The sequence below is a fragment of the Galeopterus variegatus genome, unplaced genomic scaffold, assembly GCF_000696425.1.
Source record: "Galeopterus variegatus unplaced genomic scaffold, G_variegatus-3.0.2 Scaffold4118, whole genome shotgun sequence".
In the NCBI taxonomy this organism is placed as follows: domain Eukaryota; kingdom Metazoa; phylum Chordata; class Mammalia; order Dermoptera; family Cynocephalidae; genus Galeopterus; species Galeopterus variegatus.
In genome coordinates, this window is record NW_007730229.1 from 169375 (window position 1) to 184243 (window position 14869).

The 14869-nt window shown below is 44.2% G+C and overlaps 1 protein-coding gene across 1 annotated transcript in view; it reads left to right on the top strand.

Moving 5' to 3' along the window:
• LOC103602385 (tubulin-specific chaperone D-like) overlaps window positions 1–14538 on the top strand; it is a gene marked incomplete at its 3' end in the record, with an annotated part of 24868 nt that extends 10330 nt beyond the window's left edge. The window contains exons 2-6 of the mRNA XM_008586789.1: window positions 2809–2906; window positions 3948–4049; window positions 5506–5652; window positions 7825–7880; window positions 14406–14538. Coding sequence (XP_008585011.1) covers window positions 2809–2906; window positions 3948–4049; window positions 5506–5652; window positions 7825–7880; window positions 14406–14538 — 536 coding nt within the window. The remainder of the gene's footprint in view (window positions 1–2808; window positions 2907–3947; window positions 4050–5505; window positions 5653–7824; window positions 7881–14405) is intronic.
• Window positions 14539–14869: the final 331 nt, after the last annotated feature.

Below are 14869 nucleotides of genomic sequence, written 5' to 3' on the forward strand. Positions count from 1 at the left end.
GTACGGGGGCGACACTGAGGGTTGCGATCTGTTGCCGGACACGGGAAAAAAAAAAAAAAAAAAGAAGATTCTTGAAAACATTTTTTTGATTTATTTCTAGGTGTGTCTTATTTTTTTATTGCTCTTATGAAACTATCTTTGTTATGTGCTCTAACTGGTTATTGCTGGTATTCAGCAAAAATATGTTTTGTATGCTTATTTGGTCAATGGCAACACTGTAATAGAATATATATTTGTATACACATATTTCTTAAAAATAATACTTTCTTGGGGTGCAGTTTACATACCCTAGAGTTCACCCCTTTAAGTATGCACTTCAGTGTTGTTTGTGTATCACAGAGTTGTGCAACCATCACCACAATCTAACAGCATTTTCATCACCCCGAAAAGAAACCCTGTACCTATTAACAGTTACTCCATTTCCCCTCTTCTCCCAGCCCCTAGCAACCACTGTTCAGTATTTTGTGTCTCTCTGGATTTGTGTATTCCCACCATTTCATATAATGGAGTCATATAATATATCGTCTTTTGGACCAGCTTCTTTCACTTTGCATCATATATTCAAGGTTCATTGTGTAATGAAATATTTACTTTAGTAGGTTTTCATTTTTTTAATTTTTATTTTATTTATTTATTTTTTCTTTTTGTCTTTTTTCGTGACCGGCAACGGATCGCAACCCTCAGTGTCGCGCCCGTACCGGACCGGGACTGGCAACGGGATCGCAACCCTCGGTGTTGTGTCCGCACCTCACTCAGCCAGTGAGCGGGAACCGGTCTGTATGTGGGATCCGAACCCTCGGCGGGAGTGCCGCCGCGCTCCCAAGTGGCACACTGTAGCAGTGCGCCACCGGGCCGGCCCAAGTTAGCTATGCTTTTATTTTTATTATTTTTTTATGTTTTTTGGCTGCTGGCCGTGAAGGGGATCCAGACCCTTAGTGTTGTTTTTATTTTTAAAGTGCATTTCATGTAGATAGACTATAGTTGGGTCTTCCTGTTCTAAAACTAGTTTGGCAAACCTTGCCTTTTAGGCCATTTTTATTTAACATAGTTATCCATATGAGTGTGTTTAAATCTACTTTTTTGCTATTTGCTTTCTGTTTGTCCTGTTTTTTGTTTCTTTACTGTTTACCTACCTTCTTTTGTATTAATTGAGCACTTTTTGGCATTCTGTCTGTACTGTTGACTCATTAGCTATTCCTTCGGGTTTTTTTTTTTTCGGTGATTGCTCTAGGATTTACAACGTGTATCCTCAACTTACAACAGGATTCTTCCATTTCTTTCTCCTGTTAATTGTGCTATCTCTGTCATACATTTTACTTCCATCTATGTTGTAATTTTTGCTTTATGCACTCAATTATCTTGCAAATAAATTAAAAATGAGAAAAAAATCCTTAATATTTATCTATGTATTTACCATTTCCAGCTTTATTTTTTGTTTTGTATAGATGGCTGGCTGGCTGTTAGCTCAGCTGGTTAGAGCACAGTGTTATAAACACCAAGGTTCAGATCCCTGACCTGGCCAGTCACCAAAAAACAACAACAACAAATTTATAGATTGCAGTTTCCATATGGTATCATTTGTTTTCTGCTTAAAAAATTTACTTTAACATTTCTGCTGGTATAGATTATTGATGATGATGTTTTTATTACTGTGTCTTCAAGTTCACTGATCTTTTTTTTTTTTTTTTGCAGTGTTTAATTTGCTGTTAATCCCATTTAGTTAAGTTTTCATTGTAGATTTTGTTTTTTCCAGCTTTTGAAGTTCTGGTTTTTTAAAATATATTCCATTTCTTGCCTCATATCATTCGTGTTTTCTTTGACATCCTCGAGTGTATTTGTAGTGTTTGTAGTACCTCTTTTAAAGTTTGTATCTATTTATTGTACCATCTTTGTTATTTTTGCTTATAAACCTACTGGTTTTTCTCCTGTTAGGGATCACAGTAATTTTAGACAGTTACATGCTTAGTAATTTTTGAATGGTTGTTGGTCATTTTAATTATTATGTTGTTTTAATTTTTTTGTCTTTAAAGAGTGTTGAAGTTTGGCAGTCAGTTAAGTTACTTGTGGTCGTGATTCAGCCAAAGACTTGGGGCCTCTGTGCAGACGTCTGGAGCTGATTCTCTACCTAGCTTCTCTTCTTTAGTATCTTGCCCTGCACATTTCAGCTGACTCAGTCTTCTTGAACTCCATGCTCTCTCTTCATTGTGCTTTGCTTGAATCCCCCTCTCCATGTACTGAGTTCTAAAAATTGCCACCCAGCAGATAGCGTGTGCAGCTGTAAAGCTCTATGGGTTTGTTACCCTCTTTCGGGATCACAAGCATGTTCCAGTGTCTGAAAATAGTAGTTTCATATATTTTGTTCAATATCCTAATTGTTGATGGTAGCATGGCAGATTTCATATCAGTTATCCCTTTATAACTGGAAGAGGAAATCTTTTTTTTTTTTTCTTATTACACTGGTTAGAACCGGATTATTGTTAAATCATAGTAGTTGTAGCAGGTATCTTCTGTAAAGGATGGTACTAGATATTAATTTGAGATAGAATAATTTTTTGACAAGGTAAGAGTATTTTCCCCTACGTTTTAAAAGTGGGAATGAATGTTTTGTTAACTCTAATGCCCTTTCAGAAACTCTTAAGATGAACATGTATTTTTCCCTTTTGCTCTATTGATACTTGGGTTATGTAGGTTTACTAATATGGAACCATTTTTACATTTCTAAATAAACTCTTTTTAATTTTGCTACATTGTTTTAATGTCATGTTGATGTTTAATTTTACAACAGATGTTTGATATGTTTTTCCCTAGAATGGATGATGAACTTGTTGTTGGACGTGGTGCAAGATAAGACATCTCCAACTGCCCTTGTACATCTGGCTTTTAAGTTTCTTTACATCATCACTAAGGTACCAGTTATGGAGTACTATCCCATGGACAGACACTTTCTTAATATACTTGGTCCCAAAGTTACCCTCCAAAATGTTATTTCTTAGTTGGTTCTCAGAGAAATTGTGGGTTTCATTTTCTCTCTTTCAGCTGTATGTTTGGGATTGGATCTTGGTGATCCAGGGGGTCCTTTGGCTGAAACGATGTCCAAGATATGTAGTGTCTTGCATTTAAATAGATTAAAGCACTGCCTAGCTGGGAAGGGAGTGGGGAGGGAGTATGACTAAGTCAGTAAAGTTTCTTGCAAGTAAAAAGCATAACAAAATTGGTGGAAATGGAGTTTTTCAGACCTTAATGTGTCGATGAATTTCCTGGGGATCTTGGTATACTGCAGATTTTGAGTGAGTACGTTTGTGGTGGAGCCTAATATTCTGCTGTTCTCACCAGCTTCTAGGAGAGACTTACTGCTTGCAGTTTTGACCATGGGAGTGACTCAGAGCCATTTAAGGGGGAGTTTGTGGTTCTTAAGGACTGTACATTGCAATGTTCTTGCCGTATGGTGGGGACAGGCCCTTGGCCAGTGAGAGGACACCATGGGTCGGTTGCCCAGTGGACACATTTCTCTGCATCTCAGGTGTTCAAGTGTAGGATTCCTCCTGAAGGTGTGGTCTTGCTGCATTTCATGGAAGTGTTAATGAGTTTGGGGACCTTTAAGGTTCTTGGGGACTTGTTCCTCATAAATGCCAGAGGACAGTTGCATAAACAAGGTAGAAGCAAAATTTAGTTTGTAACATGTCTGTATTTCTGATGAGCCACATTTAAGATTTGTTAGTCAGGTTGGGACAGATCATATTTAATGACTGAAATGATTTAAGAAACAAAGATAGCTTCTTGTTACTTTAGTCTTACTGAGCTGTATCATGGTAACTTGACATGGTTGTCCTTGATCATGTGTCCTAGGTGGCACAGGTGGTGATTTTTGACCAGAGAGGGAAAAGATAATTTTGCTACTCCTTCAGTATTTTCTAATTATATAATAATTCAGTGTCTTTATTTGGTAGGTTCGAGGATATAAAGTATTTCTTCGCTTATTTCCTCATGAAGTGGCCGATGTGGAGTGTGTGTTAGATATGGTCACAAGTCAGAACCCAAAAGACCACGAGGTGAGTGCTCCTGCTCCTGCCGGCCTCTCCTGCTCGTCTGGCCTCGCTGTTTGCTGTGCTCTCACGCCGGCAACTTCACTGTCCTGTTTCCTTCAGTTTCATCTTACTGTGTTGTTACGTATCACCCCCTTCTTCTCTTTTATCCTTTTGCTTTCCCTTTACTTTTTACATGTTACTTTAAGATATTTTTCTTTAAAATACGATTAAGTCCTTTATATAGATAAAATATGACTAGGTACAGTTTGGTGATAAATCTGTCACAGTACATGTTCTTTTTTCACTTGATGTGTATTTGTGTTGAGGCCTCCTAAGACCACCCAGGTTCGATGATTCTCTAGAAGGAGCACTCATGGGATTGGGCATGTACTTGTCCTTTTGGCTGTGATTCATTATAGCAAAAAGATACAAATCAGCAAAAGGAAAAGGTGTTTGGAGTGAAGTCTGGGGGTAACCAGGTATGAGATTTCAGGATCTCCTCTCGGTGGAGACACACTGGGCACATGTAATTCCCCTAGCAGTGAGTTGTGACGACATGTGGGAAGTGTTGTCTACCAGGAAAGCACATTTGAGACCCAGTGCCCAGGGTTTGATTGGGGGCCGGTCACATAGGCATCTCTGCCTGGCACATGCCAAGATTCCAGACCCCCGGAGGAAAGCAGGTGCTCAGCGTAAAGCACATGGTTTGTACAAACGTCTAGGCCCAGTGAGTCACCCTTATCAGTTGGGGCTTGGTGGGAACTCTCTGAAATCCAAGTTCCCTGACACCAGCCAAGGGTCGGCCTTGCCAGCAGCCTTTCTGAGGACAGCAGTGAGGTCCACAGGTGAGCTCTTTTCTGCATGGTGTGTGTTCAGAAGAGCGCACAGTTGGTAACTGTGTGAGTCCATGCATTGTCTCGACGTGAATGTGCCTGATCACAGTTGAAGACTTGGATGAGCATTTCCCGTTGTCTGTCTGTGCTTGATGCTTTCTTTCCCTAGCACTTCTGATGCCCCCGTGGAATGACTGCAGGGCCAAATTGAATCTTGTTCTGTTGTTTTCTAGAAATAAGGTCACTCCTTCCTTACTGGAGGCTGAGCATTTTTCTTTGTTCTTAGGTCTTCTCTTTTTTATCTGCTTTTTGCTTTCTCCAAGGCTGATTTGCATGTTGAAAGGGGCTAGTGAAGAGCAGCCATTGTACTCATGTTTTGTGATTTTTTTTCTTTGTTTGCTTTGATGTTTCTTTTGTCAGCCCAGTTAGTCAGCTGAGTTGTGACAGTGTACGTGAGTGGTGGGGACACTGGGAGGGATGTGGGGGAGCCATTGGAAGGTCTGTATCCCTGGCTATGAGGTTGATGTCCTTTGAAGGGCCTGTAGTGGGCACTGGGTGGGCAGGGAGGCCAACAAGATGGTGGTGGAACGTGGCCAGTTACCTCTGTCTTTTATATGGGAATCATTCTTACTGATTTAACTTTGTAGACTTGGGAAACCCGCTACATGCTTTTACTATGGCTGTCCGTAACCTGCCTGATCCCTTTTGACTTTTCACGCCTTGACGGGAACCTCCTCATCCAACCCGGGCAAACACGAATGCCCATAATGGACCGTATTCTCCAAATAGCAGAGGTAAGTATACCATGCCAAATGATTAGCTGCTAATTAGTGTTCTCTTTCGTGCTCATGCTGTCTTAATATTAGAGTTAAATTAGGTAAGCTTTTGATATTTATATATTTTTTCAACTGCTACTATTGTTTTTCAGTGAGGTAAAATCCCATTTCATAACCTATTTTGGAATTCTGATAATTCTTGAAGAGGTTTGGATGAACTACTTTAGCAAGTCTCATCTCTTTGTAGGTAATGCAAATGAGCATAGTGGAGACATATAAGAAGTTTTAGGAGCACTGGTTAGAGAAAGTAAGGATCCATTTTACATTTAATTTTTAACATTATACAAATAATACATGGCCATTGTAGGAAAAACTAGAAAATAAAGACAAACAAGAAAAGTATTAAACTAAAGTCTGTCAAATTCTAATGCCAAGAGATAATATTTGTATATTTTCTTCAAACTTTTCCTGATGTAAGTATTATACATATGAACATAGCTTATTGTATTAGTTTTCTGTTGCTGAGTAAATAATTACTCTAAACTCGAGTGGCTTAACACAGCACACATTTATCATTTCACACTTCGGTGGGTCAGGAGTCTTGGTGTGGCTGAGCAGAGTCCTCTGCTTCCAGCACTCCCACGGTCTGCTGTCCAGGCTCAACTGGGGCAGGGTCCGCTTCTTAAGCTCTCAGGGCTGCAGGCAGACATCAGTTCTTGTGTGCTGGCTGTTGGATGGTGGGTCAGGAGTCTTGGTGTGGCTGAGCAGAGTCCTCTGCTTCCAGCACTCCCACGGTCTGCTGTCCAGGCTCAACTGGGGCAGAGTCCGCTTCTTAAGCTCTCAGGGCTGCAGGCAGACATCAGTTCTTGTGTGCTGGCTGTTGGATGGAGGCTGCCGTCAGCCCTTTGCCACACTGGCCACTGTAACATAGCAGCTTAGCTCATCAAAGTCAGCAGGGGAGAGAGTCTGCTGGTGAGGCAGAGCTCATGATCCTGTGCTGCCTGATCATGGAATTGATGTCTCCTCCCCTTGTCTGATCTTGTTAGACACAAATCACCAAGTACAGCCCACATGAGAGGAGGCTTTGCACAGGGTGTGAACACCAGGAGGGAGGCAGGGCTGTAGCCATCGAAGAGTCTGCCTGCCATGCTTTTTATAACAACGGTGGTCAGCACTCATTGAGTACCTGCTGTGTACTTTGCATAGAATAGCTCATTTCATTCTACTTATGAGGTGGTTAACTATTTTTACGCCCATTTAACTGAGGAGACAACAGGTATAAAATGGTTTACTTTGCTCATAAGTGGAGCGGCAGGCAGTTTGACTCTTGAGCCTGTGCCCCTCGTAACACTTGACACTGCCCTTCTTTGGAAGAAGGCCAAGATGTACCATTCTGTGTCCTGTTTTTCCCCTTAGTGGTATATTTTGGTTGTCTTATTTTGTCAATAAATAAGCGTTCCCCTCATAATCTTTAAGGGAAAAGGTGCTCCATTGTACTTACTTTTTAAAATGTTATCTTGTCGATGGACAGTTTGTTTCTACTTTTATTACAAAGAGACTGGTGATAAATAACTGTACATACCCTTTGTTTGTCTACTGAGTGGAGTGGCCAGATTAGAGAGAGTACAGTTTCTGAAGATTTGGTGCCATGTATGTGATTGCCTTCCAGAAAGGTTTCCCCACAAAAAAAGATATTTTAAGTGTATCATTTGGGATAAAAATTAGTTAAGATGAATATTGGAAACTCTTAATACAGGCCTCCTAAAAAAACAAAACAAAACACAACCAAACCTAAGCATTTGTATTAAATCTAGGTCCTCTTCAGTTTGAGTGGGGCCTCCTAACTAGCATGCATTCCAAAATGCTGGTGGATCCCATGTGCTGGTGGTCCCTGAGGCGTCCCTGGTGCTCGGTGGATACTCCATGATTCTTTGTTACAATTGACTAACACGTGTGTTTCCGTTTTTCTGTTCTGTTTTTGCAAATGTGTTTCAAGGGGGTATGACCATACCTCTGTGTGTGTCAGGCACTTAGTTGGGAGTGGATGTAGCAGTTGGCAACCACACCCATTAATTGTGCGGCTTTGTGGCTCTTGGGGAGTTGGTATGTGTGGGACTTGCTGCTGTGTGGGGTACCTGAGATTTACATCCTTGTGGCATAATGGTGCCTGTCCTTTATCCTTTCTTGTAGTCCTACTTGGTTGTCAGTGACAAGGCCCAAGACGCAGCTGCTGTCCTTGTGTCCAAGTAAGTAAGTTCCTGTCAGCTCCTCTGTGGCTGGGTTGATTGTTGCATGACTGGTGTGTTCTGAGAGGGTTTGTATATGTACTGTTATGTGTTATGTGTGTGTCTGTTAGTCCTCAGGTGAAGGACCTGGGAAAATCTTTGGGCTCCTCAGACTCTGTTGCTTTCTTTGAGGGAGCACACCCACTGGGCACAGAAGACATCCAAACCTGAAGTGACCACCCTCAGTGCAGGTTTGGGACACTTGAGGGGGTCACCTGACAGACGCATCCACAGGACGCAGATGTAGAACAGGTGCAGCAGGTATTCCTGGGGCATGGCCTCGCACTGGGGTGGTGGCAGTTAGGTGCCTTTGAGTGTCACCTTAGAAACAGCACATGATGTGGTCTGTGGAGATCACAAGCGGAGACTGGGTCAGTGTGGCTCGGAATAAAAGTCCCCAAACATCCTGTGTTAACTAAAAATAGCTGTGCTGCAGACAGGGGAACATGACCAAAACAGCAGGCCTGGGGTGCCAATAGATGCCAAAAATTCACATGAAGGCCGAGTGAGCTTGTTTCGTCAAATGCGAGAATGGAAGAGAGCAGTTTTTCTAAATTAACGTTTTGTATGATGTGATTTTAAGTATGTGTATGTTTATGTAAGTTAGAAAATTTGTTTTTTTCCCCTCTGTTGGTGAAAGTTGAAAGTTGGTCGTCAAACCTTTTGGTTGTTTTGAATGGGAAAATGGTCAGCACCTCATTCAGGGTCACCTTGTACTCATACTTGGTGTGTGGCTGTGACTTTGCAGAGTTGCCTCCTCTGGGAAGTGGGAAGAGAAAAGCTTGATTATTTTTATTTTTATTTTTTAGTGCAGTTAGGAGCATTGACTGAGGTATTTGCAAGGGCCTTGCTAAGCTGTAGGGTAGCCTAGTGGTAAGGAGATGGCTGTTAAAAGGCATGAGAAGGACCTGGGACAAGGGAGGCCTCTTCCACCAGAGACACTTCACCTGGGAGGGAGGAACTCACCGGGAAGAGGTTGTTTCCTGTTTTGCCAAGGACTTCTGTGTTTTAGAAAACAGTGTGCGAAGCACAAAATAAACCCCCCCTGTGTGTTCCCACCCCGTGGCGGCATGTCGGGTGGGCGCCTGGGCCACCTGTGGCTGAGCTGCATGTGTTTGTCCTCTTCAAAGACTGACAGGCCTGGAGCTTCGTTGTCTTGCAGAACGTGATCATGTGTTGTGATGTATTGTTGTTTAAACCAATACCCTGTTGGACGTTTAGACTGCTGCCGTCCAAATTTGTTGTTAAAATTAACACTATTGTAACAGTACACATAAAACTTTGTTCTGCTCTGACCAATTCCCAGGGATGAGTTCCTGCAAGTGGAATGCGCGTGTTAGGGATTTAAAGTGCAGTTACTAGAAAGGTGGAACAAGTTGAAAGTCCCCTTTTCCACATGTTTACCAGCTGGGGGTGAGGTTACAAATGTTCGTCACTTTGTTAAATAAAAAATAGTGTCTGTTTTTATTGTTACCTTTATTACCAGCAATACTGAAGGTTTGGTAGATTTAAGCTGAGCTTGACTCTGTGGAGGCTGCGCCTGTGGGGACCTTGTTCACTCCCTGGGATCCTACAGGAAAGGTGACAGCTTGGGACACCCACATGGGTCAGCTGGTGAGACGCTCCAGCACCCTCTAGTGCTGGGATGAGCAAGTGTTCCGCTTGGTTAGAACCTAAGACCTGGGGACCAGGGAGAAGCTGCAGCTGTGGTTGCAGATGTGGGCTGTGTGGCCCTTGTCCCTGACTGTCGTGCTTATTCCTAGTGTTTGAGAATAGGCAGGTTCTGTAATTGGAAGAGGTTGTAGAGGTACTCACTTAATCCACCTCAGCAGGGCCCCAGACTCTCTGCACGTTCTCATTTGCCTGTATGCCTCAGTCGTCTTTTGGGTGGGTGGGGGTTGTTATAAACATGGTCAGGAGTCTGAAAAGTGAGTCATGTGCCAGCATTCCTCTGCAGTTTGGGTTCGTTTTCTAACATTTCACGGAAAAGCTGCTGACCTCCTTACCTGCTCTGCTCCCAGGTTTGGATGCTTTTCCCTTTACTAATGACAGCTCTGGAACTGTACCTGTTTCCCTTTAACTGTGAACTTGTAAACATCTGTTGCATTTTATGTAACTCTTGATGGTGTTATATTGTTGCCAAGACATTTGGATAGGAGTGCTACCTTGAAAAACTTCAGTAGAAAAATATGCCTTTGCTTTCATTGATGACATTAATTTTAAAAGTAGCTATTTTTTCTAATTATAAAGGAAAGGTATGCTCCATGTAGAAAAGTTAGAAATCTTGGAACATAGAAAATAAAGAAAAACCCATACATATGTAATTCTTTTTTTTAATTAAAAAAATTAAACTTTTTTTTATTGAAGCAGTTGATTATACATATCTGTGTGTAATTTTAGTATGTACATCTGTTCTATGTCTTTTATCTTTTTCTGTACTATTCCATTGACTATGCAGAGCACGATCTCATCAAATTAGCATCCTGCCTTTTCACTTAATTTCACGCAACACTGATTCAGCGACTCCCTTGTATTCCATTGCGTTTACATGCTTTGATCCAGTTTGTCACTTTCTTCCTGTGAATGTGATGTGATGCCCAGCTTTGGACACAGACCTGTTGTGTTATCTAGGATTGCTTCCTGAGGATAGGACCTTGGAGGTGGACGTCTTGTGTTACAGGACATGAGGTTGTTGGGTCCGCACACCTGTCGCCAGGTGGCCCTTGGGGCAGCTGTCAGCTGCTGTCCTTTTTGGGTTTCTTCTCAGGGCCTGGGTAATACTCCACCCCCACCCCTGAAATGTATTGAAACATTGTGCTGGTCATTGCAGATATTTAATTGGTGTTTCACAGATCACTGGTGAGTTGATACTTTCTCTTGTTTTAGACATTGTAAATCACCCTTTGTGATCTGACTGTTGTTATGTCAGTATGTGTGGGTTTCTTGGTGCCTATTCTCCACTAGCATGAATTTTCTCTGTGAAGGATAATGCTGGGCTGTATTTCCCACAGGGGGTGATTGGCCTTTTATTTTCTTTTTTGGACTAAAGTTTTAATTTTAATGTCAAATCAGCAATTTTTTTCCTTTTATTTATTTAGTTATTTTTACTTTTAAGCCTGAAGCCTTAACCTATTAAGAGATTTAACAAGTAGTCATCCATATTTTTTCTACTTTTTATTGTTTAACACAATTATTAATCCATTTAGAATTATCAGTATTTAAAATAGATATAGCCTGTGATGTAATTTCTCCGAAAAAAGAAAACAGCTTAGGATTCAAAAATGTCTGAGTATGTGTGAATGATCCTGCTTATGTAGATTTGTATTTCTATGGAATAGACATTTTTTCAATTTTTGCTTATTTGTATTTCTGGTCTTTGCTGTGAACATATTCCTCTTTTTAATGAGAAAAATATGAACAACCTAAGTACTTATATCTATCACGGGAGCCTTAGATTCATGCTTTAATTGGAAGCCTGCCTTGTGCGATGTTGTTCAGGAATAGATGTTAGGCATGTTGGTGTGCACGGGCATCCTTCCTACACTGCCCTGTGCCACTGACAGTGAACACAGCTGTTGTGGCTGTGTGGACTGCAGGGGAGGCAGATTTGAACTGGATCTTCAGGAAGCACAGAGTTTCCCAGAGCGAGAGGGAGAGACAGCGTGAGGCACAGCAGCACCAGCTGGTGGGACTTGTGCTGCCGAGTGGCCGAGTTCAGGCTCCGGCTTTCAGTCCAGTCTCCGCCCTGCTGCTCACCAGTTCTGCTCCACTCCATGCCAGAGGCAGCTTCGCTCCTGGGCGTGCTGCCGGCACAGGGTGCTCGGGTTCTCCATCATGTGGGGTCAGAGGTCAGGCCGAGCATCAGGCCACAGCCCCCACTGCCTTTATTCTGCTGACGCCAGAAATAGCGCTGAGGAAGTGGAAATAGTGTATACATACCAACTATGAGTTTCAGGCCACCACCCCGGGGTGCAGATTTTAAATGAAATTCCTGGGTCTAAGGAGGGCACCTGAGTTTGTCTTTTTAACCAATGTGTTAGTCTGTTTTGTGCTGCTATAACAGAATACCTGAAACTGGGTAATTATGAAGAACAGAGGTTTATTTGGCTTACAGTTTCTGAGGCCGGGAAGTCCAAAGTCCATCTGGGTGGTGGTGACAGTGACCCAGGGGTCTCACATTGCAAGATGGTGGAAGCAGAGAGAGCAGAGAGAGAGACAGACTGACTGTCCTCTTCTTTTAAAGCCCTCAGAACCACACCCCTGACCACCATTTTTAATCCACTCACTACTGCAGGTCCTACAATCCAATCATCTCTTCAAGGCTCCACCTTTCAACTACCATAATAGGATTTCCCACCCTCTTAATAGTCACAGTGGGGACAAGTTTCTAATACATAAAACTCAATTTGAGCTTTAGAGAGTTTTGGGGGGACATAATTCAATCCAATACAATCAGCATCCTAAAGTTTTACTAAAATGCTTGGTGACCAGCTAGGGATCTCCAGGTGTGCACCATGAGCTGTGGGGAGCAGGAAGAACAATTTTAGACCCTTTGTTTATTTTTTTTTTTCCTATCTTAAACCTATGCTCTCCTAGGGTTTAATGGCAGATCTCTGCGTGTCTTTTCCCTCCCTGTGGTGGGAAGTCTCAGGGCAATGAGGTTCTTGCAGGATGTTGCAGAGGGTGCTGGGCTGCACCAGGTACTCTCTGGGTGAGCCCCTTGTCAGCCACAACCTGGTGTGAATGTGAGGACCTGTGAGGTCTGGCAGGAATCAGGCCAGAACATTTGGAAATAGGGATTTGTTTCCCTGGTGTTAATGCCGAGTCCCTCTCCGAGTGTGTTCTGAGGGGATGGCGGCCAAAGGGTGCTGGGGTGCTTACTTTCCTGAGAATTTGGAAAGTGCTACCTGTTCACTGTTCTGCACAGGTTCTGAGGGATGTGACAAAGTAACATGACAGCGTGTGTGCTCTCCACCTGAGTGTTCTGGTGAGGTGGTCGTACACTGTGCCCTGAGGGGGTTTGTTCCCCAGAAAGTGTGGAGCCAGCTCTAATGACAGTCTACCTGGGCAGAGGCTAGGAAGGCAGGACAGACAGGGTGACAGGGTCAGGTGGAGGACAGTGACAGGTGGAGATGGAAGGGGAGTGGAGGGAGAGTGAGCATCGTGTCCTAGCTGCTCCGGGTCTGATGTGTCCCCTGAGCACTGGATGCATGCAGCTCACTGCTGGGGGGCTCCACGTGGCTATTGGTGGTTGTCCTACGTGGAGCACTCCAAGTTGGGCTTCTCCACTTCCCGGCCCTCCCCAGCCTCTCAGGAGCAGCCCCACCACTGTTTAGGACTTATCTTGTACCATCCTGCTTTCAACACCACCATCTCCCTCCTGCCTTCCTGGTGTCATGGAAGTGCAGTCAGGACTCAGGTTAGACTTACTGTCATGGCCCGAGGAGGACGTGCTCAGGCCAGGCCAACCTTAGTTCTGCCCCTGAACCCTCCCCATTCAGCCACTTTGCCCCCAGCTCGTTGCCTCCTACAGGCTCCCCCAGTTCCCTTTTGCCCCTGGGCTGTGGCTCTTGCTTCTTCATCAGATGGCAGGTCTCTTCCACTGGGTGTTGTGACCTTTCTCATTTGTTATCCAGTTGCATGTCCCCTCGGAGGCTGTCTCTGCCCCCGTTGGGGGAGGCTGCACCTCCTGCGTCTCCTCTTGTCTTGCTGTTTCCTTCATGACCTTCTTCACAGTTTGGAATTCTCCCAGTGTCAGCTCCGGAAGGACAGGAGCTTGCCCTGCTCCCCATATGGCAGGGCCAGTCTTGAGTCTCTGAGTCAGAGAGCTGGGGGACTAGCCTGTAGGCTCAGGCGTTTGGTTTGGGAGCTGGAGAATGGTGTGATCCAGCAGAAGGACCAGCTAGGAGTCCTGCCCAAGAGGCTGAGCCGAGGAAAGAGACTTGTGCCACACAAGATTGTGCAGAGGGTGGGGCTGAGCCATGGCAGGTGCAGGGAGAGAGGTCTGCCTCAGACCTCACACATATCCTGGGTTGGGGGGCAGGCGTCCTGAGGTTAAGGGATACAGATTTGGGTCAAGGGAAGAGGGAGGGACAGAGGGGTGGGCAGGAGCTCCTAGGTGGTGGTGGGGATAGGTAAAGGTGGTCTGGTGGTATATGTGGCCACAGATGAGTGGGGGCCCAGGACGGAGTAGTTGGGGGCAGAGAGGCCTGTGGGCGGCCTAAGAGAGATCATGGTGGGGAATAGGCCGCTGTTTGGGCAGCGACTTCGTTTCTCAGATTGGAGAGAGGAAGAACTGACTAAGGAGAATGTGGCTCAGCATAGGGCAGATGTTTTGGCAGAGAGTTGTATGTGGGCAGTCAACCTAGCATGGGGGTGCGTTGTGACTGGAAGGACTCGGTGAGGGGGCTGGTGAGGAATGGGTGAGTTCTTGGAGTTTGAGGCCTTGGTTCAGCCATAACCTGCGTTTTTATTTCCTTCTGGCAGATTTATCACACGACCTGATGTGAAGCAGAGGAAGATGGCCAGTTTCCTAGACTGGAGCCTGTGCACATTGGCTCGTTCCTCCTTCCTGACCATCGAGGGGGTCATTGCCATGGACGGGACACTGCAGGCCCTGGTAGGCTCCGCCCTGGGACAGTGCATGGTGCTGTGGAAACAGCAGGGAGTTGCGCTTGCCCAAGGACCATGGAATGTTGCTTACCTGTGGTTCCATTTTGAAGTTAATTGGAACATTTTCCACTGCTTTGGGTTAGTAACCCTGGGCTGGCATTGGGTTTTCTGTGCATTGCCACCAGAGGGCAGTGGTGTCCGCGGAGCCAGAGGCCTGGCCCTGCAGGGGCAGGTTTCTTCTCATCTGGTTTTCTCCTGCTTGGTATTGTTATAAGGTACTATTATTGTAACCAACTCTAATAGAATAAGGCAGTTGTTTTGAAATTTGATTTTGTTCA